This window comes from Mus musculus, chromosome 9 (assembly GCF_000001635.26).
Source record: "Mus musculus strain C57BL/6J chromosome 9, GRCm38.p6 C57BL/6J".
Classification (NCBI taxonomy): Eukaryota; Metazoa; Chordata; class Mammalia; order Rodentia; family Muridae; genus Mus; species Mus musculus.
Genome location: NC_000075.6, coordinates 34,911,561 through 34,937,029, shown reverse-complemented (window position 1 = coordinate 34,937,029; position 25,469 = coordinate 34,911,561). Strand labels below are relative to the sequence as shown.

Genomic DNA, 25,469 nt, shown 5'->3' with positions numbered 1-25,469 from the left:
GGAGGGGAAGTGAAGGAGGGAAGAATGGAGAAGGAAAAGGAGGATGAATAGGAACAGGATGGGGAGAGAGCAGAGGGGAGAAGTAGATGAGGTATGGAGAAATAAGGAGAGGAAGAAGAGGAGGGGGAGGCAGGGAGGACACCTTTTCTAGGCGTCTGTCCCTGCTCTAATCTTTTATCCTAGAATCTTTTGCAAGGACAGTGTTAAGGCAGCTCCAGTAGCAGCCAGCACTCCTGTGATCAGAGAGAATTATCAGGTTGTCAGCCAGGGGCTAAAGGGACTGTAATGAAAAAGCCCTAAAGGAAGTGGTGCCTGGGCTTCCAAATGTCCCTTATTAGGAGCTTCAGCAGCAGTTAGCTGTCCATTCTTCACATCCCATTCTTTTTATGCTTAGAAGACGGAGAAGGAGGCATTGTTGAAAATGCTTGGAATATCCATTTCTGGGGACAAGGATCAGTCCTGGATGGTCAACATGAAAATCAGCAGAGCTGAATGGTATGGGACCCTGGGAGGCGAGGTCAGTGACAACACTGGGCAGGCGGGGTTAACTCTGAGTAGTCACAAGACCACAATGGAGGGTGTCTCAGAACCAGGAGTTGGAGTAGATGCAAGATCTTCCCTAGTATCACCAGGAGGGTAAAGCAGGAGAGAGCAGAGAACTTCTTAGGTACAGTTCTGATGGTGGCTATGTGGCGCTTTAGTCACCATTGTTTATGTTTAGACTACTTGGATTTTCTGGGGAAAACACGTTTCTGGGAATGGGGAGGCAGAGAGTTCGCAAAACCATTCAAAAGATAGGATTTGCAATTTGTTTTGGGAGATAGAGTAGGAGCTGAGTTTCCCCCAACCAATAGCCCTTCTTTTCTGACAAATTTTAATATTTTCATGCTATGTTCCAGCCACTAAAGTTACTTTGGTACTCAGTACCAGGCGTGGGATACAGGGCTTCCCTGACAGCATAGGCCATTGTCATTACTTTTGGTAAATGACGAGATAGTAAAACTAGATATTATGAAGACACAACATACTTTGGTTGTAGAAATCAAGCTAGAACTGGACTGAGGATTTTATTTCTGCTGGCTACATTTCAGAATGCTAGATGGAGCTATGGAGGCTGCAGGAGAAAAAGCACTAATGGAATAACCCAGTGGTGAACCCTGAATGTTACAGGATCCACTTGCTAGGCAAGATGTGCCCACTGGCACAATAGTAGCATGATGGTTGGGAGGCCAACCAACTGCCTTCTGATTAGATTTGAGGCCCACTCCAAAGAAGGAGGGAAAATGCAGCTGATACTGTGAACTTGATCTGATACACGCCCATGACAAAGGAGGTCATAGCCCCCAGGAAGGGAGCTAATTAAATGGGCAAGATGTCAAACCTCATTCTAAATCTTTACAGTTGTACCCACAGATTTCAACCTTGCTTTTAACATTGGCCAGAGAAGTTTCTTTTGTGTAGACAGCAGCTAATTCAGACCTGTAACTGATCAGAGTATTGAGGATAAATGACTGTTGTGTGCTCATCCACAAATGAAATATCTATATCATCTTCCATCCCCAGTCTTTAAGGCTCGTGGAACAGAAAGAATGTTAGAGCTGGAAGACGAGGAGAAGTTCTGTGAAATGCGGTCCTTTGAACCTGGCATGGCCACACACTCATGAACTTATTACAGCTTTGGGTACTTGCACAAGAGCTAAACAAGATCAAGTCACGACATCAGTCAACATTCTAGCACACAGCAGTAACTGGACTCAGTAGATTGAGAGAGAGAGTGGGGGAGTGAGGGAGAGGGAGAAGGGGAAAGGGAGAGAGAGAAGGGGAGAGGGAGGGAGAGAGAGAGAGGGAAGGAGAGAGAGAGGGAGGGACAGAGGGAGGGAAGGAGATAGGGAGGGACGAAGAGAAAGGGAGAGGGAGAGGGAGAGGGAGATGGAGAGGGAGAGGGAGAGGGAGAGGGAGAGGGAGAGGGAGAGGGAGAGGGAGAAGGAGATTGGGAACATGTAGAGGGGAAAGAAGTTGGGGATAGATAGGACCAAGATACATTGTATACAAATATGAAGTTGTCAAAGAACAAACAAAATATATTTAAAATAAATGAGATGACTTTTTCTTTCAAAGTTGAGATGCTCTTATAAACAGATTTTAGACTTGATAGATAAGAGGAGTAGATAAAAGTTGGGGTGCTATAGATGAGGAAATGGAGGGAAAACCAATACTCTTTCACCCTTAGGACAGACCTTGAGGCCTTCAGGGCCAAGGACTCTTTGGAGCCCAGTGTGAGAGGCATGGGTGGGGTTGTTTTTAGAGAAACCACTTCTCCTAACTTGCTCTCTTTTTCCTTTCCACCCTAGGTAAAATGTCGTTCTTCTTCCTCTTTCATCCACTTTGACCCCTAGCCTATGGGACAGTACCACCCACACTCAGGGTAGCTAGTCTCTCCTTAATCTCAGTAAACTTCCACATGGACACACCGGAGGTGAGCTTTGCTAAGTTCCCACCACCTACTTAGTCCAATTACGGGCCGACCTAGATCAAGTGGTGCAGCTTAGTGTCTCCAAGTCTTACTGCCCACTTACAATTTGTCCAATGCTGGGGAAACATAAGTGAAGACCCACACTGCATCTCTGGAGGGACAGAAGCACAGCAGCCTCTCTGTCCCAGTGCCTGGCACAGCATGTGGACATCAAGTGTCCCTCAGTTAAATGCTTGCAGCTTGTTATCTCTGGTTTGGTTCCTGGTCTGTGCTCTGTGTCCATTGTAGGACAGTAGCTTTTGCATTATAAACTACTCACTGGGTAGATACTGTGCTGAGCACACCACCCAGAAGGAGAAAGATACAGGATGAAGGAGAAGGGCCAGAATCACAAGGGATCCGCTTCACAGGAGAGGAAACCACTGAGTTATTTATGGTAAACTCACTGTATGATGGACCTGTAGTACTGAATGCACACATGGCTCTGTTATATATGGCAGTCATCATTACCACATTTTATACTGAATGTGCTAATGTGGTTCGTAAACATCTCCACAAGGCCCAGTTTGATGCTTTTCAGAGGTGATAGTGGCACCATGAGAGGTGGAATCTCCCGGGAGGTCTTTTGGTCATTGTGGATATGACCTGTCCCTCCCTCCCTCCTTTCCTCCCTCCCTCCGTCCCTCTGTCCCTCCGTCCCTCCCTCCGTCCCTCCCTCCGTCCCTCCCTCCCTTCCTTGTACGTAAGTGCAGAGGCATGTGCCAGTGGAGGTCAAAGGACCACTTCTGCTGCCATCTTCTACCATGTTTGAGAGAGGATCCCTTATTGTTCTTACTGTGGACTCCAGAATAACTGACTTTTGACCTTCCAGGGATTTTTCTCTCTCCTCCTATCTTTCAGTAGGAATAACACAGATGTGTCCTGTACATCCTGTTCTATGGGATGCGGAGATTCGAACTTAGGTCTTCATGCTTTATCTACTGAGACGTGTCCTCAGTATAGGGGTGTGTTCATAGAGGGAATTGTGGGACCTTAATTCTCTCTCTCTTTCTCTCTCTCTCCGTTTCATTTCTCAGTTGAAAGTGTTTAATTCTGACACTGACCTAGAGGCAACAGAACCTCTTTACCAAGCCTTGGAGCCCCCAAATAATCCTTTTATTTTCATAGAGTGATTGTCTTGGGTATTTTTTTTTTTTGTGTGTGTGTGTCAGAAAAGCTGATGAACACACAGAGGCTCACATGAATGAAGGGAGTTGCCCAACTTTACAAGTTACATGGTTATCCCAAGTAAAACTCAAACTTGAGAGTCTGCAGACCTGTTCTCTTAGTACTGCTCCACCATGGCTATTGAGCTGCAGGCCTGGACTCAGATTCTCTGTCTAGTACTCACACCACCAACCAGATCACCAAAGGCCAAGGAACTTTAGTTTATATGACACTTGAGCATGCAATCCTCCTGCATCTGTCTCTTGAGTGCTGGAACAGCAGGTGTGTGTCATCAACCCAGCTTCACTTTGGATTTTGAACAATTTCTTCTCATTAATATAGAATGTCTTTTCCCCCTCCCTTTGATGTCATGAAACTTTCCTGGATCTTCTTCCCCTCCATAACTTGCCCAGGCTCTTTTCTGCTGCAAGGGTGCCTGTGAGCTCTAGATGAAGTGGGGCTGTGTATTCTCTAAGACCGTAGAGCAGTGGGTCTCAATCTGTGGGCTGTGACCAAGGGAAAACACGTATTTCCAATGGTCTTAGGAAGTGAGTTACTGCTCAGTAGCAAAATTACAGCTACAAAATAGCAATGAAATAATTTTATGGTTGGGGTCACCACAGCATGAGGAACTATATTAAAGAGTCACAACCATAGGAAGGTTGAAAACTACTGTCCTAGAGTCTATGGTGCTGTGATTTCTTTGGATGAGGATCTGGTGAAAAGATAATGTCTCTAGGCCCATGCTGACTGGCATTCTCCCATGTTGTGCTTAGAGAAACCATGGTCCTAACTCCACTGTCAGTCATAGGAAAAGGTCTTGCCTTGTGCTTTCTTGGCGGTGGAAAGAGGAGCTTGGAATGGGACATAGCATGGGGTTGGCATCTGTCACAGCAGAGGAGAGAAAGCCCCAGTGCACACCATGCCTTGAGCCTGGTCAAAGGTGAAGGCTATACACCTGAATCCTACTGCAACCTACCTATTCTTGGAGGCTCAGGGATGTGTACTCAGTTTCTTCTTTCTTACTTGAAGCCTAGTCAGTCTGGCTTGGCCTTGGCCAGGTATAGTGCTGAGGGAATGTAGCCATTGCTTTCAGCACCCTTGATATAAAGTCAGAATCTCTGGAATGCATGATCTTGCTATTAGAGCCTATGATCTGTAGAAATGTGTGCACGACCAGTATGATGTCTGTGGGTGGTAGCAGTCAACTAAACTCTTGCCTACCTCTGTGTCAAAACTCAAGGCCACTGGTGGGATTTACTGAGAGTTCCTGGATGGTCACCTTAGAATATAAAGGGTCATGCAATGATCTAAGAGAGGTCATACAAAGTTTGCATGGAACTTAAGAAATCTCTGTTCCAAGGGGGCTGGTGGGATGGCTAAGCAGGTAAAGGTGTTGGGTGTGAAAACCCAATGGCCTGAGGCCAACACAAGGAACACATATAAAGATAGAAAGAGAGAACTGACTCCACTGAGTTGTCCTCCAACCTCTGTGTGTGCCCCATTATTACACACACACACACACACACGCACACGCACACGCACACGCACACACACACACATGCATACACCAGGCTAATAATATATAAAACTGAAAGATCTGCTTCAAGATGGGAGTTGAAGGTACAGAGTAGCTTCCTGGAGTGGGTTGTGATGGAGGATACAGAGAAGGAGAAAGTCAATATATTCTGGGGCAGAATATATTAAAAGTGAGACAGGTGAAACTCTTCAGCTACCTCCCAGAGAGCCTGAATATTGTTACTTTTCAGGTTCCAAGTTCTGGACAGTAGACTGGACATAGTTGCAATATGGTTCTAAAAAGAATCCCACCCTGTCAATATCTATGTAATTGGGGCAAGCTCCTCACCTTCTTGGAGCCTCAGTGTGGTGAATACAAAATGGTCCTCATAGGATAATAGGGAATGGCATTATTAGGAGGTGTGGCCTTGTTAGAGTAGGCGTGACTTTCTTGGAAAAAGTCCATCACTATAGTGTGGCAGGTTGTGGTCTCAAATGCTCAAGCTAGGTCTAGATTGGCACTCACTTCCTGCTCTAGATGTAGAACTCTCAACTATCTCTCCTCTACAGCACCATGTCTACCTGCATGCTGCCATTATGATAATGGACTGAGCTTCTGAAACTGTAAACCATCCCCTATCTAATATTTTCCTTTGTAAAGGTTACTGTGGTCATGGTGTGTCTGCACAGCAATAGAAATGTTAACTAAGGCACTCAGTTTCCTGGTGTCTTCAGTGGGGATGCCAGTAATGAAGGCATTATAAAAATGCATGCCTGTATATAAGTCATTCTGTATGCACAGTGTTCCATAAGGGACTCTTGTCATTACCATTGACACATCTTTGTGAGCCCAGGACTATACAAACTAGCACCCAAGCAGCTCATGCCATGTGCAGAGATGGAACTCCTACAAGTCTGATGTTGGACCCCATTAGAAATCTACATGTAGAGATCAGAGCTGGGCCCTTCAGGTTCTGTCAGAGCATCCCCTGCTAGTCAGCTTTGGAGGTTCCCAAAGTGGCTGGCCAGCAGCACAGAAAGGGCTCCAATGTGTCCATCTGCTCTTATTAGTGACTGGTTGGAAGAGGCTTAATAACACTCATTTCAGGGGTCTTTATTGCCAGCTTTCTCTCAGCACAGAGCATGTAGTAAATTGCCTCTTATGAGATGAAAGAGCACTGTCCTTGTCATGAGAGGCAAGCAAGGGGGAAGAAGAACAGCAGGACCCAGTGTCCCCTAATGATTACCAGAACGGTATTGGCAGACACAAGGGAAGGGACCCAGCTGGTGGCACAGAGTTTGTTTCCTGACCTTGATCTGTCAGCACCTGTGCAGAGTGCTGGGTTGTGATCTCCACAGATTGAGGTGGTGGGAATGCAATATCCTACTGATGGATAGATAAGAAATCTGATTTTTGTAGAGGATCTGAGTGGGTGACAGTGACTGTGGTAGCTTCAGGGCCTGAGGTAGGGGCAGGAGCCATCTCATCTGTTGGGGGTGGGGTAGAGAAGTGTGCCTTTTCTGCTGACCATGGTCTTAGAGCCTGGAACAAGCAAAGGTGTGCCCAGAGCTGGAATAAGGAGTTGCATAGACTTTGTGCCCAAAGCAAGGTATAAGGCAGGAGCCACAGGGACCTGGATTCGGAAATGGTCTGCAGGCCAAGCCACATGGGGGTAGGGAGAGGGTGTCTCCTGGAGTGTAGAACATCAAAGTCCAGAGGTCAGGATGTGGCCAGGGAGGGACAACAGGAGGGCCACAAGCTCCAGTTTCTGTGTTGGAAACTTGTAGAGTCATTTGAGAAAACAGGCTCTGAAATACACAAAACCATTCCTGCTTCCTGTAATGACAGTCATCACTTTCAGTTTTGATGAGCTGGTATGTGGAGAAAGAACGTAAGAAAATAATCAGAAGGAGGCACTAACCCAGTGGGGAGGGGGAAGGAGAGTGGTGTGTGTGTGTGTGTGTGTGTGTGTGTGTGTGTGTGAGAGAGAGAGAGAGAGAGAGAGAGAGGAAATGGAGAGGGTGGAAGGGGAGCTGGCTGCATTAGCCCTCAAATTTGTGCTGAGACAATTGTAGTTAATGGGAAACCATCAAGGGTTTGAGACCCATTTACTCGGGCGCCAGTTTTAGGAAGAACACAGGATGACGCTGTGAAGGTGGATGGAGACAGATCATCCAATGAGAGGAAGACTGTTCAGAGAGATTGTGCTGTCATAAGGGCTCAGCAAAAGCGTATTGGCTGAAAGAAGAAAATGGGCTTGGCATCCACTTGGAGGTAGGATTGATAGCCTTTGGTGGGAAGATGAAGGCCGTTGCTGGCAGTGATAGTGAGCCTCTTGCCGTCTTCCGAGGTGAGATGGTCCGTGGTAAGTGTGTGGATGGAGAGGGCTCTGAATCATACAAGGAAGGTGTGTTGGGTGTAGTTGGGTCAATGAGTCTGAAAGTGAGTGGTATAAATAACTTATATGTGTTGAATACTTGCTCTGGCTTGTGTGTGTGTGTGTGTAGGCACATGGGGGTCAGAGGATGACAGATGTCTTTCTCAATTGCTCTTCACCTTAATCTAGTGATTGTGCTCACTAGGAGACTTCTTAAGTAGACTAGGTTGGCTAGCCATTGAGCCCCAGAGATCCTTCTGTCTCTGCCTTCCCACTGTAAGCACACACTACTAGACCTGGCTTTTTTTTTTTTTTTTTTTTTTTTTTTTGTGGGTGATGGGGTTTGAACACAGAGTTCACACTTCCATGGAAAGTACTTTATCAACTAAGCTATCTCCCAAACCATCCTTACTGTTACTTCTTTAAAATTGATTTTTAGTGACAATATAAAACAGTGGGTGTCATTAGGATATACCCACACCCACAGACCCCCCCCCCATAATCATATTCATGCTTCTACTACTCTCTTGTTCTCTACTTCTCCTGTTAGTCTTTAGTCTTCCCACCTCTAAGGAGTTCTTGTACTTTCATGTCTTATATAATATTTGGTGTGGACCTGAGATTTCACATCCAAACATGAGAAGTTTCACACACACACACACACACACACACACACACACACACACACACACCTATTGCAACTATCTAAGTGGGCCAAGGTTCATTTAGTTAGTGTGTGCTGGGACCAGCTGTCTGGAATTAGGTATTTAACTCCAGTCAAGGTTCATACTCACTTTGAATTCTGTTGTGAGAGCAAGAGGTCATCTAGATCTATCTTCCTTGGGAGAAAGAAGCTGGGAGAACTTAGTTCGAGACATGACCTTTCCCCCACTACCCATTTCTCTTTGACCTTTGGTGGAACAGAGATTTGGAGGCACTTTTATTTTCAACTCCATCATTTGCAGCCACTGGTAACTTGTTTTTGATACACAGGTTAGAAGTTTGCCAGTGCTGTGAATATTCTAGAAACTGCATGTAGAGTTTGTTTGGTCACGGGAGTAAGCCACTTCCCAGGCTTAACTGAAGGGACAGAAGTTTAGAGTTTATTCTTCCTCTGTTCCCTAATTCCTTGCAGGAGCTATGGTAGCACAGAGAGTCTGTGACTCTGACAGCCTCACACTCCTGTCCCCAGGACACAATCTGCCAACGTTGTCCTGGACACTATGAGTCTCTAATGAAGAGCAATCGGGCCGACCAAGGCAGGGTGAGTCCAAAGTTATCATAAATCGTGTGCCTGCTGATTATCAGTGTTGCAGCCTCAGCCGGAGCTTGTCCTGTGCTCATTAGTAGCAGGAGACAGACTCCACCATTGATCCCGCAGAGGCCTGGGTGCCAAGAAGATGCTGATAAGTGCTTCTGGAAATGGGGTTCCTCTGTGCCCGTGAAGGATCCCATCCATTCCTGTCTGAGGTCACCCATAGGGAATGGGGGTGTGAGTCCGTGGGGAGAGTAGGTGTAGAAGGGAGACATTCTTGCCACAAAGCAGAACACTGGATAATGTCCAGGCCTCCTGCTACTTGGCCGTTGGACTCAGGCTGGGTTCCGTCCTCTGTTCCTCTGTCTGAATCTAAGATTTTTGTGACTTTAGATAGGGAAGCATGGAGAGCAATGGGAATGTGGTGCTAAAGCACAGGGATAGGGATGCTGTTACTTTAGTACAGCAGATGGGGATGCAGGCCATCAGCTTGGGAACCACTTGGCCTAACGGTGAGGCTGGGCCAGAGATGAGCATACACCATGATGCTCAGCATCTTTCTCTCTTTCATAAAGGCCACAGGCTGGGCACACGAAGCTCTGCATGTGCCCTGAGGACCCTGTGTTGCCACTTCCATGTTGAGTGCCTTTGGGCCTGACTCTGCCATTACTCAAGATTGGATTGGTCACCTGTTAGATGAAGAATCTAGACCACTAGATAATCAACCTGTGTCAGGCAGGCCCTCCTTCCCAACCTCTACACTGCATGCTCTAACTGACCCAAACTCCTACTTTCACAAGCCCTAGGGATGAAAATAATAAAACATGAGACACAGGAAAGTTACAGCAAACCCTCATGGACTCTTGGTCTGTTTGGGGAAGATCTTGTCTTAAATATTGTTTTTATTTTTTAAAACAAGAATTTAAGAAATAATCATTTTTATAGTTCTGTATGCCATGTCCTTCAGAGTGGTTCTAAAACTTTTATGTGTGTAAGAATTATTCATGGAACTAACAAGAAATATAGTTTCTAGGACTCAAGCTTAGAGAGGTTGAGATGATAGATTTTCATGATGTCAAGAAACCTGTGTTGAGAGCTTCTAGTAGTTTGGGGATCACAGCTGAGGTGTATCCACATATAATGAGCAACACTGGGCTCAGGGTATAAGCTCATTCTAGACTCTTAAGATTAACAGTATTCTTGACCAGTTACTGTCTCTTTCTCAATGTGCCTTATTTTCCCCCAACTAAATAGAGAAGGCATTGGACAATGTCAACAGTGTTCCACACACCTTTATAAATGTATACAAACCTCTTGTCAGTGAAGTGTCTTGTGGTATTACAAAAGTAGGGTTGGAGAACTGAGTCTTGCCCATGGCCCTGTATGATCTCTGTATGCAATGCACAAGGGCTCAGAAGGACCAGTTCTGAGTCCTTAGATGATCTGCAGGCATTCCGTGAAGGGTAGCTTGGGTATGTCCCACTGATAGGACCATAAGACCTTGGAATACTGTGTAGGTGGGGCAGGCTGTCATTAAGCATCAGGTGTTTTTGTCCCTTGGCACTAACCTAACATTGAGAAACACAGTTTAAATCTCGCACTTAATGAGGCGACTTCTTGGTCCTGGCTGCAAGTAAATCACTCCAACTAAGTAAATCAACTTTAAAAATTTCTTTGAGATTGCATTTATGTAGTGTGTGTGTGTGTGTGTGTGTGTGTGTGTGTGTAGGGCAGATGTGAGATGTGGGAAGATGCTCTTCCCTTTTTAGCACATGAGCCCCAGGTTTTAAACTCAATAGTCAGGCTTGGCAGCAGGCGCCTCTCCCCAACAAATGATCTTGCTTCCCACTAAGTACAGCCAACTCTTTATAGTCTTCGTTAATGGAGAGGAGCACGGGTGTGAATAACCCACATCATGGGCAACCTGAGCTAATGAAACTTACTTTCATTTTGGAATGCATTTTGGTATTCTTGTTTGAATATGAATGGATTTGATTTTTCTAGGAACTTTTAATACTTAAGCAAACTCATAGTCTGATGATGGGGTTCCCTGCCTGTCTCCTCCTCAGCTAGGTAGAGAGCATCACTTCTATACTGGTCCAAAGTTAGTTTTGGTCACACTCTCCCTCCCTTTTGTCATCTTTCTGGCTCACACCTTCCCTAAGAGAGACTGGGGATATTAACTGATTTTGCCTTTAAAGGATTTTCGTTCCCTTTGGGCCTCATGCAAATAAGAGCAGAATAAGAAGCTGTGAAATGTTAACAGAGGACTTCATTAAGCAGTCTTGGTGATAGCATTTGCCAGGAATGGGGACAATTTGCCAACAGATAATTGAGAGCTGACTATATATGTGTCCTAATTAAAAAAGAGATTTTTGTCACTGCCCTGGGATTCTGGGCCCAGTCTTCTGGTTGGTTTGGGATATTAGCCACAGCGAACTTTTGTATATGCTTCATGCTTCACAGAGCACTTCCCATATATTTTCTTACTTAATAATCCTTTCAGTACCCAACGGAGAAGGGCTGATCGCCAGCCTTCCCATGTAGAAACTTGAGAAGCTGAGACTGAATGTCCCGCTGTAGTGATGCCCACGCTAGTCCATCTTTTTCCCCTCACTCTGACTTTTTTTGTCACTGTCAGTGAGACACCCCTGAGGGGGATTTCATTAGTTGTTTCCACCCAAGAAGGCATCAGCCAAGAAAACACAGCCAACTTGTAACAGCTACCCATGTCTTTCAAAAGTTTGATTCAGGCTTCTGTATAAGGGAGAAGTTTTACGCTAAAAGCACGTAGGAAGGAGGTGGGATGTGTAGGCTTTTGGGTGAGGGGGGGTGTCAAGCATTAGAGTTGGATTTTTCTTTCCAAGGAGGCTTAGGCTGGTGCCGGGTGATTCAGAAGACAGGTTGGCCATATAGGCATGTAATGGATTGGGACAGAGCCCTTAGGATGTGGGAGCAGACCCAATTCCAGGTTGGCTATTTCCACAGCAATTCTAGGACATAGAGAGAGCCTTTCCTATTTCATGGATCAGGAACCTGAAGGTCAGAGAGGACAAATAACTGGTCCAAAGTCATTGGTGAAGGATAATGGAACTAAGATTTGGATTCTTTCATTCTAGCTCTGGCTTTTGCTTGCACAGCTGTACCGAGTGCAGAGGGAGGTTGGTCCCTGGGTTTCCACTTTAGAAGGCAGAGAGTACTGTGCCCTCTAACTGCTCCAGCTGTGCTCTAAGAACAGATGTGATAGTGATAGACCATCTGCTTTATACCCTCCATGTATAACCCTGCCCAACTCTAGATCAGGGTAATACTCTCATGTGCCAGTGGGGCTTAGCTGAGCCCCATAAGCATTGATTTAAGATGAGCACTTTCTGTACCCAGTCTAAGGCATGGACATTAAAATTTCTTCTTTGTGTGGATGTGCACCTACCTGTCTAGACCTCCAAGGCCACCCACCTTTATTTTTGAGAACATCACTCACAGAACTGGAGCTCAATGGCCAGCAACCTTCCTGTCTCCACCTCCCAATGCTTGGATCACAAGTGTGTGCTTCCATGCCTAACTTTTGGATATGTGTTTTCAAGATTAAACTCAGGTCCTCAGGTTTGCATGGCAAGCACTTTCTAACTGACTAAGCTATCCCCCCCCCCCCCCCGACCCTCCACTTTCTCTCTGTCTCTCTCTTTCTCTTTCAATAAGCTCTCATTATATAGCTCAGACTGACCTTGAACTCATAATGTTCCTGCTTTCACTCACTGAGTTCTGGGATGCTCCACCACGCCTGGCTTGGAGTGGCCACTTCCACTCTTCTTCTTGGCACATCCTTTGATATGGAAGCTGATCCTCTACAACAGCTTTCTCAGCTCAGCCCGGAGCTTAGTGACTAATGGCTTCCATTCCCTGCTCTGCTGGAGCTGTGGGCCTTTGCAATAGCTACTACAGTGCTGGGCTGCTTATTTGTTGGGCGATAACTCAGGGAGGGCTGGCTGGTTCCTACCCAGAACCTTGTGCTGGGCCATGGGACCAGGGGGCCACTGTTGGTTGCCATCTTGGGAGCGTGGTCCATGCTTGCCTGCCTTTCAAGACATCTCTATTTTTTTAGATGGAGGGTCCCTGGAGATTCTTACGGCTCCTATAATAGCAGAGTTACTCATGGCTTCACTGGAGAGAGTGGAGCAGCTCTGAAACCTCCTCCCCTAAATGCAGCAATATTTGGTAACACTTGGCGTCTTGGGGAGAGAATTCATGTCTGTAATTAGTTACTGTATATCACTGTGAGTACTCGGCTCAGGATTTACTGGGCAAATACCATTTAACTGCACAATAACTACAGGTCCTTGCTGCTTATTGGGTAATTTACTAAGGCTGGGAGAATGGGGCAGGAGGGATGCCGAATAGGAGGTATTGTAACCCCTTGAATCAAACTTTATGAGTTCAGGTTTGGCAGAGAAGAGGCTGCTTGTCGCCAGCTCTCCTTGCTTTGTTTTGCAGGGTTGGCGGCAGATTGCTTCCTTTCTTTTATTCATGGCAGAAGGACAGGTCTGAGACTGAGCCGTGGGACTGCCCACGGCGACCTAGGGTTATGGTGGGGTCTTTTGATTGAGAAGGTCTTTGGCCAGAGTCTGCTGAAGAAACCTGGCTATGCATCTAGCCTGTCATTGACTCCCTCCATGGGGCCCCTTTCTGTATATGGGCTAGTGGGTGGGGAGGGCAGGGAGCCGTTCTTGCCTGGCAGCATTAACATAATCTCAGTTCTCTCTTCTCGATCAAGTATGAGTGTTGCCTGGGAGGCAGCCATCCCTGGACCTTGGATGGCGTTCCCAGCCTTAATCTGCTTGAGCAAAGTCTGTCTTAGTTTGGCCGTGCACTGTCTAAACTCCTGTAACCTATTTAGGCCACAGAGAGGGGAAGAGACACAATAATGAAAAACCCAACGTGCAACATTGCCTTACGCAATCTAATAAATTACTCTGTAGCCGGCTGCCAGCTCAGACTAAGCCCAATATTGCCTGCAGTAATTATTTGGATCAAACACAGTTTATCTGCTTCATATTTGTGCTTCTGTGCTCAGTGGTAACTTATAAATGTCATTGTGGTGTTTATTTGTTATAATGAAACTTAATGGCATTGGAAGCTAGGAGCAGAGCTGGTGGGGCGGCAGGTTTAAAACAATCTCTTCATCTCAGGAGAAGGAGCGAGCCAAGATAACACTGCAGTGCCCCGAAGAGAAGAGATTTGCAGAAAAGCACTGTGTCCTTGTACTGTGTGGTGGAGCCAGGAATTCTAAGTTGGCACCAAAGGTCGTTTGGCTTTGCCTCTGGAGACATCTATCACGAGTGGGTAAGATTTGGCTGTAAGTTAACCTAGCTCTCTCCCATCTGTCCTTGCTCTGTCTTTTGAGGACTTTTGAGTTACGGGAGGTGTTCAGTTTTCACACAACCAGTGACTGCTCTAAAGGAGTGATCCTCATTGCCCAGGGTCTTGGGAAGCTGAGGTCTTGAATTGGGATGGAAATTAGTGCACCAAATGACTGTGTTGTAGAGGATAGATAGTCAGGGCAGGCCTGGAAGAAGAAGAGGGGAGGGCGAAGCAGGAAGGAAGGAGGCCCCAAGGCACCTAGACAGTGGTCAGCAGGCCTGGTAGCAGGAAGGATGGGGGATGTACAAGTAAAGGAGGATCAGGCAGGGCCAGAATATAAGGCTCACAACAAGTATAAGGCTCTGCAAGCAACACAGAAAAGGGTGAGGCAATTAGTATAGAACTTGGAGTTTTAGCTGACCCAGTGCTGGTTTCTGTCATTTACTGGCTGGATGGCTTTGTGCAAGGTTTTTTTTTTTTTTTTTTTTTTTTTTTAACTCCTGATTTTGATTTCCTCATGTATACAATGGGGATGAGTATCCCTCTGGACTGCAGTGATCATTAAACAAGCTAGTGTGTCTAAAGTGATGACCATGGTATCTGGCACAGACTGAATGATGACTAAGAATTGTGGTGGCAGTGATTGGCACACAGTCAACCAATGTTAGCTGAGTGTATAAGCGAACCATGCCACCTCCCACTTATGTGCATTACAAAACCCTCTTTCAAACAGCTGAGCTTGGACTTGGCCTTCACACTGCTCAGGGTTGTATAGTGTGGACATGGACACACAGCATGGTTAATGACATGCCCAAGGCTACCCAGCTGGTATGTAGCTGGGGAGCTGGTACTCCTACATTCCAGGGCAGAGTGCCCTCTATCAAGGTCCTCTCATAACAGCTCTTGGCTTGACCTGGGAGGCTGACTTCAGCCATACTGACCCCCTGCCTTGTACAGAGTGCAGATTGCCACTCTCCAGCACAACAAGGGGGTCATCCCAACGGCTTCCTTTTAGTATTGCATTTGCTCTTTGCTTATGAAATAGTCCAGCTTTCTTCCTTGGTGACATGTGTTCATAAGGCCCCTACCTCATGAATAAAGATGAAGAATACTCGTCATTGTGGTTTCTCCCACAGGCTATCCCTCTCCCAGTACTCCTGATCTCTGCATAAATGGGATTGAATTGGAGTATCCATTTGGAACAGTAAGTACTAAGAAACTTTTTTTTCCTGCATAGCCATTACATATATGTTATCTTTACAACAAGTACATGCAACATTTGTTTTAAAGGGTTGGTTGTTAAAAATAAAAATATTTTTTCTTTGTTTTATCCCTAATTAAATAGTACTTGAGGAAGTGTTTGCTTCATGCAAATAACACACCATTTTATTTACGGTTTTATTCTGTTCACCCATGTTACTTTTCTGGTCCTCACAGGCAGCTATGACTTTTTTTCTTGTATGACAATGTTCACTCAAATTATTTTTGTTGCTACTTCGTAAATGTAATTTTGCTATTGTTATGAATCATAATGTGAGTGTCTGATACACAGTTATCTGGTATGTGATCCCCCCGAAAGGGTCACAACCCACAGGTTGAGAACAGTCGTTCTAGAAGACAAAGGCTCAATTCCCAGCACTCACATGGAGGCTGTCCAGTGCCTTTCCATCTGTAACTCCAGTTTCAGGGGGAGCTGATGACCTCTTTTGGCTGCTGCAGGGGACAGCTTCTGATCCCCAGTTCCAGTGATCCCTTCTGTTGGAAGATTTCTCTTAGGCAGTATTCATGCCAATCAGGAGGTGCTGGGGCCAGCAGGAGTGCTGGAAGCAAACACTCCCACCCCTTGTGTATGAGCCCTAAGCATCTTCCAGCCAATTTACCTTAAGAGATGGTATGTAAATGTCCCACTCCTGGGGTCTCCTGACTTTGATTCATTATTCTACAACATGTCTCAGAGTTCCTATGAATCTCGGCTCTAGCTGTCCGCAGTGATAACAGGCTGGTGATACCCCGTGTTGGTTCCATTCTTCCATGTCAATTTTTTAAATGTCACTCTGGTACCCTCTTTTCCTGCAGATAAATGATCACATTTAAATGTGCCTCTGGGGTAACCGGGCAAAGTGAGAATATTCTCCCATGTCTCCCACAGCTCTGAGTACACAGTCAGCACCTGATAAATCCTCAAAGCAAACATAAATGAACTTTCAGAACAGTCCCAAGTGCAGCTCTCAGCACAGTGAGAGTAGGCTAGCCAGAGTGGCAGATGAATGGGTGTTGGATGGGAAGCTCGCCTCTTTCTGGGCCCGAGAGCACCCACAACCACATCCTCACCTCTGCACCCATAGCACATGATTCTGGGCCACACTTTGCCAGGTGCAGAGGAACTGTGGCCTAGCATCCTTCCTCAGCAAGAGAGGAGTGGCTTGTGCTCTATTTTGAGATCCTTTCGTGAATAGCAGTTGAGATGTGTTACTCTTTACTGCTAAGAATGGTGGTTATTCCTAGTTCATTTGACTCAGAGGTGGGGAACTGTTACATTGCTCTATTTATCCCACACTCGGTATGCAGTTACTGAAACTGTCACCATGTCCTATATTCCATAGGCTATTATGTGTATTTCAAACCATTATATAAATGGACCTGATTTGGTACTTCTGAATGTCTTAAACTCCTCCCATACCAGTAACAACACCGTTTCCATAGAAACAAATATATTTCAGCAAGAAAGGCACAAGGAAGAAGCAGATGGAGCAGAGGAGAAAAACAGTATCCCATTGCTGCTTTCAGAGTGCTGGACCTGCTACTGTGCAATGACCATCCTGAGAAAGTGCTATGAGTGCCTTCAGGTTTTTACTGACTTCCCCTCGGTAAAGTCCTGGGTAATTCATCTCTGCCCCCAAACATGCTCATTCCGCTACACAGCTCTGAGAACTTTATGGCACCACAAGTCATTAGGCACTTCGTTCATTTCCACTCTTCTGTGCCTTCTCCAGACTCTGGGGGAGGGGCCTGGAGTGAGGGTCTCAGCATTTAGTGAGTTCAGTGATTGGAGCTTTGAGACTAGATGTGGGCAGAGAGGCAGAGAGGCAGAGAGGCAGAGAGGCAAAGAGGCAGAGAGGCAGAGAGGCAGAGAGGCAGAGAGGCAGAGAGGCAGAGAGGGGAGAGGAAGTCTCCTCAAGACACAGCATAGGGGGAGACCCCAATATCTTCTCAATAACTGTTGCTTCCCAGGTCACTTGACCCCTCATTAGTACAGTTGGAATGCTAGAATGAAGAGTCTTGGAGCTAAAGGAGTATAATAGTGTATATGTGTGTGTGTCTGTCTGTCTATCTATCTATCTATCTATCTATCTATCTATCTATCTATCTATCTCACCTCTTTATGAGAGTCTGTTGGAAGAGATGGAAGAGCCAGGCCCTCACAGCCATGGCAAGGGTTCAAGCATTGGTTGCAATGGCCTCTTTCAGGAAAGCAGCCAAGTGTTAAGCTCTCCAAGAAGCTACCCTGGATACACCTCACATGGCTTTCATCCTGAGAGGTGTCTCCTTCTCTGTGGCCACAGTTGATTATTCATACCTGGGACAGGCAGCTGTGACACCGCTCTACCATATTATGTGCTTGATAGCCTTGGGAGCAGGGACCGCCTTCACATGCCACAGGGCTGGCACTGTGCCTTGCACTGAGAGCCACTGGGTGAAGGCGGTCAGTCCTAAGTGCCCAGCTCTACTGCCCGCAAAGTTCTTTCCATTCAGTGAAACTTGGTAAGGATGTTTAACCATCAAAAGATGGTATGGATGACATCCCAGCTTATTAGACTGTGGCTCATGACACCACTGGGGGTGGTTGTAAGAGGGCTATATGCGGTGATAGAAAATTTGGCATCAGTGAAAGATTTCTGAGCATGCAGTGACCCAAACACTGAACTTGAAATCAAACATGCAGTGAATGAGGTGTTTCTGGCAGTACTCACTTGTGTCACATATCTGTCATACCAATGTCACATCTGTTGGAGGCACTGCGGCCTTGGTTCTAAACACATAGTGTGTGTACTCTTCACTGCACACTGTTAACCCACATAGTGCCACCCAGTGCTTCCTGAGTCACCTACCTCAGCTGAGTCTTGAGACATCTGAGTGTCACAGATGGTGGCCTTTTTACTGTGCATACAAAGTTTTAGCTCTCACAGAAACATAACCATTTAATTATGGAAGACAAAAACTTCAATATTTTTCTACCATCATTCCTTGGTGTGTAGGTATCAAAGTGGTGTATCTTTGGATTGTACCGAATCTGAGTGTTTGATTTTTAAAAATTGTTATTTAAATTGCTGATTTGAGTTTTATGAGAAAGACAATACAAAACATGAAATGAACTTTGGCTTGGGATTAGGACAGAATTTCCAACAATTCCTCAAGTGCACTAAATATACTTCTGCTGCGTCACACGATAGATACACTTATGCAAAACAGAATTCTCAGCTCTGACAATTTCAAGATCAAAATACTGATCTGAAAGCCATTGGATATGTTCCACACTCTGCAGCTGCAAATATTTAGTCAAGATTGAATTATTTTTGTAAAAATAAACAAGCACACCTATCTCATTAGCGAACGGATTTGTCTTTGGTTTTATTTATTTATTTTATTTTATTTTTTATTTTTGTTTGTTTTTCGAGACAGGATTTCTCTGTGTAGCCCTGGTCGTCCTGGAACTCACTCTGTAGACCAGGCTGGCCTTGAACTCAGAAATTTGCCTTCCTCTGCCTCCCAACTGCTGGGATTAAAGGCGTGTGCCACCACTGCCCGGCTTTTGCCTTTGTTTTTAATAAGTGGTAAAATTATGTGTGTATTAAAGATTAAGAAATATTAATTCCTTTATGATTTTATGGTTTACTATCATATAGTTTACATGCCTATATACCTGGAGTTACATAAATGTTTCATTTAAACATTTATATATCTGTAGAGTCACATAAAATTTTTTTCAACAAAAGGTGGGCAGGTGGGAAAAGTTTAAGGCGCCATCAAGTAGGTGACCTTTGGCCCCCTTCTGGCCTCAGGAATCTATGATGACTTGAGCTGGAACTGGATCTAGAGTTCTCTGACTCCCAAACTTCAATATTGACTGTTAGGCTCACAGGTCATGATGCTAAATGAAATACTTAAACTGAAGCAGGCTTCAAAACAACTGGGATTGAAGAATGGCTGATTTTCCCAGGTGTCCCAGCGTTGCTGAGGACAGAGCACATGTCTGGCTCAGGGTTCAGAGCCTGGTACAGGGCTGAACTATAGGATGAGCATGGGTTAGGGTGACCTCTATGTGTTCTTTCATGGCACTCTCTAAAGAACCTTCTTCCTTTCCCCAGAGGTTCTTGCAGCCTGTCTCTTTCTAAACATACCCTAACCCACTTGATCAGGCACCCTATCCCCACCCCTGACACTGATACACTCAATTGTGTTGCCCTAGACTTCACTGATGCTTAGATATGGGTTCTGGGCTCAATGTTCCACGCCCCATCCCTAAGCTTGCTGTGTCATGTTGGGTTGCATAAGTCACATGCCTTTCCTAAGACAGTTTCCTCTTAACCAGGTGCATGCTCATGTTTCTTTACACATAGTCCCAGCATCTCAGGTCCAGAGACCTCTCCCATCATTACTCTTCTGCCAGTCTCCATTCTGTGCAAACATTTGAGTTAGCCCCCCAAGACATAATAGAGCTTACTTACTGGGAGGGTAGACAGCCTCATGAAGCAATTGCAATATGAACTTACATTTGTACATAGGGGTAAGAATTCTGGAGGGCAGGACTAAAAGATCATATAGTATACAAACCTGGCCTAGACTGGGGAGAGCAGATCAGAGGATTATTGGGAAGGATATTGGAGCTAAGGTTTGGGTGATAAACATTAGCATGCAAAGGGCAGGGAGATGGATGCATTGGGGATGACATATGTTCTAAGAAGAGGGACCAAGGGCATCAAGGTCCTGTGTAGGAGAGAATGACTTCCTTGAGGACAGAAAGAAGGGCCATGAAATTGAAGAACTTGCAGGAATCAGATGGTGTGAAACCTTAAAGGTCACGGGGAAGGATTACGCATTCTTAAAAGCAATAGAAAATCACTGAAATATTTTCTAGAGCATAGTAATATGTTTGCATTTTGAAGCCTGGCTTTGGCTGTGTGTGATGAAGAAACAGTCTAGAGGCTGATTGGGTGTAATGAGGAAAGAGAGGTAAGGAGAGACAGAGAAGGAGGGAGAGAGAGGGCAGGAGGTGAGAGAGAGCAGGAGAGGAGAGAGAGAGAGAGAGAGAGGGAGAGAGAGAGAGAGAGAGAGAGAGAGAGAGAGAGAGAGAGAGAGAGAGAGGAGAGGGAGAAGGAGAGGGAGAGAGAGGGAGAGAAGAAGAGGGAGAGGGAAAGAAATAGAGATTTGGAAGAGACCTGGAAGGTAAAATTCCCCAGGACATGATGGAACACTGATGCAAAGGTGATAGGGGGAAGGGGAAGTTTACAAAGTAGTCTGGCATGGTCTGCAGCCAAGGGACCCCTCTGGCTTGGATAAGCAGGTCTTCTGCAGGAATGATGGCTGGTGGAATAAGCCTGGGACAAAGCCATAGAATCTTCCATCAGATTGTGGCAGGAGAATGGAAATAGCTAGTCTCTTGCTCTGAGATGCTGAGTGAATTAAATAACAATCATAAAGTGCCCTGGAAGCCCGAGTCTTGCCATAAATAATAAACAGGGACGTTATACAAATAACCAGCTTTGTAGCCCCAGTGGAGGAAGACACATCATCAAGAAAAATGAAATAAGAAAACAATATGCGCCCCAAAGCGCCAACTAACAAAATGACAGTATTAGCCAACATCCTGGGGACTGTGGCAGGCACCTCAGGAATGCTCTCGGGAAAAATCATTCGTACCCTCTGTATGAGCCATGCTGGTCCCAAGGAGTCTTGTGGGAGGAGCTGTCCTCACAAGCGGGGCTCTTCTTTCCTAGATTTAGGGGTGTGGGGAGAGGTCCCAGGCTGCCTACTTCTGCTTTCCCCTTGCATGGATGGAAGTGTAGTTAGTTTGCAGGTCCGGTGGCATTAAAGTCAACTATGACCTCTATCTTCTCTTCAAAGAGAGGCAGGAGAAAGAAACTCCTAAGTGTTTTGGGGGGCAGTTAGCAAAACCACTCAACTTAAAACTGGTCTAGTGACCAGGAAGCCTTTGTTTACCATGGCATGCAACAGTAGGGGATGGGTGAGAGAACAACAGGCTGTGGGCAGTGGGTTGAGAGTCAGATTAGAGTTTGCATTACCACAACTCAGAGCCTTTGCTGGTTAGTTTTGACATGCACTATGATCACCTGGGAAGATAAAACTTCACATGAAGAATTGTCCTTATTAGGTTGGTCTGTAGGCAAGTCTGTAGGGGCACTGTGTCCTACAAGCTATATATCTTCATAAGGTTCTGCCTTTGATAACCCCCGCCCCCACCCCCCCGGGCAATGACAGTTTCCCTGGCATTTCACTCTGCCTAGGGCTTTGAGAGGCCCCTAAACCTGTAACTGAAGGAAAGCTACAGACTCAGGTGCTGCTGAAGATGAGGAGACAACCTTGGTCAGGGTCCTATTATGCTTCCCTGGCTGACCTGGAACTCGCTATGTAAACCAGACTGCTGTACCACTCAGAGATCCATCAGCCACTGCCTTCCAAGTTCTGAGATTGAAGTATCGTCAGCCCAGAGCTAATACTGTATAAAAGGTTCTGTTTCCTTCTTATGACCCAGCTAATATCGATGTTGGACATTCTTCTATTGTGACTCACAGCCTCTGTTAAACATTTACTTAAGTAATTTACCATAAGTCATTGAACTAAGTCCCTAGGATGTGAAAACATGGATGTTGGGTCTTCCCTCTCCCACAGGTGGGGCCAACAGTACACAAGTAGGAAGTTGATACATCATCACAAATTGTGATACATACTGCAAAGGAAAGAGACTGTTTGTCCAGGCGGAGTGTGTGGTCAGGTGCTCTGATTCAGGTGAGGTGTGAGTGAGCAGGTGCTCTTTGTAGAGATGCTTGCAGTGAGACATGCCTTGTAATTTTACAGTTATTTCTTTGTGGGCAGGGACTATGTCTTATTCACTTTAACAACTCCAGTACTTATAATGCAGACTGACATTTATTATGAAAAATTGGTATCATTTTTATGGTATTCAATGAATCTTTGATGAATAAATAAACAATCTCTTTCCAACAGTTCCTTTAAAGCACAGAGTTCTTAATCACTTGAAGACAATGATATCAGACAACTCTGACATTCTGTGCCCAGCCTGTCTTTAACCCCTCTGTCCTTGTCCGGCTTTAGCTAATTTTTGCCTGTGTCTCTATTGGACCCCCAGATTGTTGAGTTCAAACAGGAAAGAACTCCCCCAACCCCCAGAACATTTACTAACCCCAATTCCTGTGAATGCTACATATATTCTCCGAGAGGCTATTAGGCACTCCCAAATTGAGCAACTCTCTCATTGACTATCTCATGCTTCCTTAAATGATCTTTGAATAGCATCTTCTTTTTATTGCTTTGTGTAGCTTAACAGCACCAATTGTGATTATTCTAACTTATGACAAGCCCGAGATCTATAAAGCTCTTGTTCATTCATTATTTTCCTCTTGCTCCTTCTCATATGCTTGCTATTTATTTATTTATTTATTTATTTATTTATGGAATGTAGTGAGGAGGAGTTGGTGGTGGAGGGAAAATAAAATAAAAGGAGATATAAAATTAACAGGGAGACAAATGAAATAGGGCTCTCACTGGGTGACAGACACCCTATTAGGTGCTGTTAAACAAAACAAATACACTTTAATACAGCACAAGCAAAGATTTTGTATTTATTCTGAAATGGAAATAAAGCAATCACCACTTTATCTCTAATGGAAGAATGAGCTAATTGTCTCAATAGCTTAAAGAATTCTGGCCACTTGGAGAAAAATAATAATTATTATTTTTTTTACTGCTTTACCATTTGTTCAAATCATACCAAGGTGCATTGTCTGGCATAAGCCAAGAATTCTGTTGCTTGATCGATGTCATGACTGCTATTCCTGTTCAATTATTAATATGGAGGAGTTATAATTATTTTCAGTATTGCTATGAGATAATTATAAACCATAAAACAGTCCCTGTGCTTGTGGATGCCTTTCTTATCTGCAAATGGGTTGGGGTTTAAGAGCTCCCAAGCAGAGCAATGCCTCTCATTTGCTTGCTTAAACAACACATGGACTTTAGAAGAGAGAAAATGTGCTGTCTGGCACTTGGGAAACAAGTCTGTCTAGCCTGGAAGAAAATCCCTCTCCCTCCTCCCATTGTGACTTGGCTTGTTCTTCCCACTGCCCATGGCTTGTTCTACCCCACTGTCTTGGCCTCCTCTAGTCTGCCTCCATTTTGTAAGCTGAGACTTGTAGCACAGCACTCATGTTGGCTCAGCTTGCTCAGCATCCCTTCCTTCATTTTCTTGGTCACTTAGAAGCTGGGGTCAGATACCTGGAGCTCAACGATCCTAAGGCGGCTCAGTTCCTGACTTTTTCTGCTCGCCCAATCCCTGAGAGCCTAGCCTGTTTCTGTAATGAGCATCTCCAGCAAGAGACCATGTCTATTCAGCACCACGGACAGAGCCCCGCTGTCAGTTTCCACAAATTAGAAGTTACTGCCTACCTCTCTCTTCTGGGCTGCAGTGTTGAAAACAGAGAGGGTGATGAGAAAGAAAAAAAAGCCAATGAAAAAGACTGATGGATTTGCCACAAAGTATGCAGCCCCAACCCCTGGCTGTGCTCAGCCATGGGGCTCCTACACATGATAAGTGGCTGCTGCAAGCTTGTTGGTTTTTTTGAACAGGCAGACAGTGAATGTAAGTGGTAAGAGATTCCTAGACTTGCTTATTCTCCTCTAACTCCTAGCAGACTGTCATCTTGATGGGTCCTGGTGACAAGCCCATAGCTAGCCCAGGGTTCTGGTCTGGGCCATATACAGAGGCATGAGTGTTGTGGATGGCAGCTGTTGAGCAGAGGGAGAAGGCACTAGGCCGTGTACAGTCTAACTCAGGGCCAGATGCTAGGGGTGTCCTGCCTCTTTCTTGGCTGGAGTGGGAAAGAGGCTACAGGAGCTATGAGCCCTGATGGGGGCAGCTCATGGCAAGCCAGGCTGGTGGTAAGAAGCCAAGACTTCATTTGTCTGACTTTAATGAATAAATGGTACCCCGGACATTGTTTATCTGCTTTTGAACCCTGACAAACAGTCTGTGGCATCTGATGAAGAGGGTTATTAGCTGCATGGAGACAGATGGCTGGGGATGGAGAGGATTGGCTCTTTATTACAGCAGACCCATAAGTGACAGTGATATTCTCACATCCCAGTCCACATGTCAAAGTCAATACATTCTCCAAGTCCTCTGGGATATATGCTGGCCCAGTGTTTGCAGAAGGTAGAACCACCCCTGGGTGGGAGACTGAATTCAGTCTGTGCTGTTGGGAAAGTAGGCAGATCTCTAAAGGCAGGCTCTTGGAATATAATACCACCTTATTCTGTACGATTCTCCTGAGTGCCCTATAAGGCGCTGTCAATTCGAAAAAGTAGGAATGACTCAAGAGAAGGAGGGAGAACATTTAAAGATAACAGAAGCAGATTTTAATGAGCTGTGTAAGTGGGTAGAAGAGCAAAGGTAGGGAAGAAATAGAGAAGTAAGGGACACGTGGTGGTGGGGGGGGGAGAGAACAGAGCAAACGAAAAATACTGAATCACCACCACACGCTTTGGCACCAGCTGTTCTTCCCTGTGTAAATAGCACCATGAAGATCGAGCTGAGCCTCCTACTCTCCTTCCTGAGCAGTTTTGTGTTCCTTGTCCAGGTTCCTCTACACACAATTGTAGGCATACCCTCGCCTCCCTGTGTTACCCCTGAGGGGTAGGGTGTGTGTGTGGGGGGTTCTCACTGACCTTCATTCATTCTCCGAAACTTGTCCTTGGCCATGTAGCCCAGTACCAGACAGCATCCTCTCTTCTGGAGGCCAAGCTCTGGAAGGAAAGCATAGGTGGGTGAGTTGGGAGTGGGTCCTGTCTGAGAGACACCTTAAGCATGGGGCTGTGGATCAGCAGGGATGCTTATTTAGAAAACGTTTCTACAGCACTTATATCCCAGGCACAGCTTCGAGGCAATAGTTCTTGCTAGATTCTCACAGCATCATGTGAGGCACAGAGCATTGTGCCTCCCATTTTCTACCACCTCCATGACAGACAT

At 45.5% G+C, this 25,469-nt stretch overlaps 1 protein-coding gene and 1 long non-coding RNA gene across 19 annotated transcripts in view; one reads left to right on the top strand and one right to left on the bottom strand.

The window, feature by feature from the left end:
• Window positions 1–18,800, top strand: part of Kirrel3os — an 89,466-nt gene extending 70,666 nt beyond the window's left edge. The window contains exons 11-16 of one of the 5 annotated variants that reach the window (XR_003948304.1): window positions 395–517; window positions 1,564–1,681; window positions 2,352–2,476; window positions 8,711–8,839; window positions 14,017–14,170; window positions 15,325–18,800. This is a non-coding gene — a long non-coding RNA (kirre like nephrin family adhesion molecule 3, opposite strand). The remainder of the gene's footprint in view (window positions 1–394; window positions 518–1,563; window positions 1,682–2,351; window positions 2,477–8,710; window positions 8,840–14,016; window positions 14,171–15,324) is intronic. The other 4 variants (XR_003948305.1, XR_003948306.1, XR_003948307.1 and 1 more) reach the window with 4 other exon arrangements.
• Window positions 1–25,469, bottom strand: part of Kirrel3 (kirre like nephrin family adhesion molecule 3) — a 554,955-nt gene that overhangs the window by 103,778 nt on the left and 425,708 nt on the right. For 12 of the 14 annotated variants that reach the window (XM_006510557.4, XM_006510559.4, XM_006510558.4 and 9 more), the window contains one exon: window positions 25,169–25,246. The exons of the other annotated variants lie outside the window; for them this stretch is intronic. In XM_006510557.4, the coding sequence (XP_006510620.1) occupies window positions 25,169–25,246 (78 nt within the window). The remainder of the gene's footprint in view (window positions 1–25,168; window positions 25,247–25,469) is intronic. 14 annotated transcript variants of the gene reach the window in all.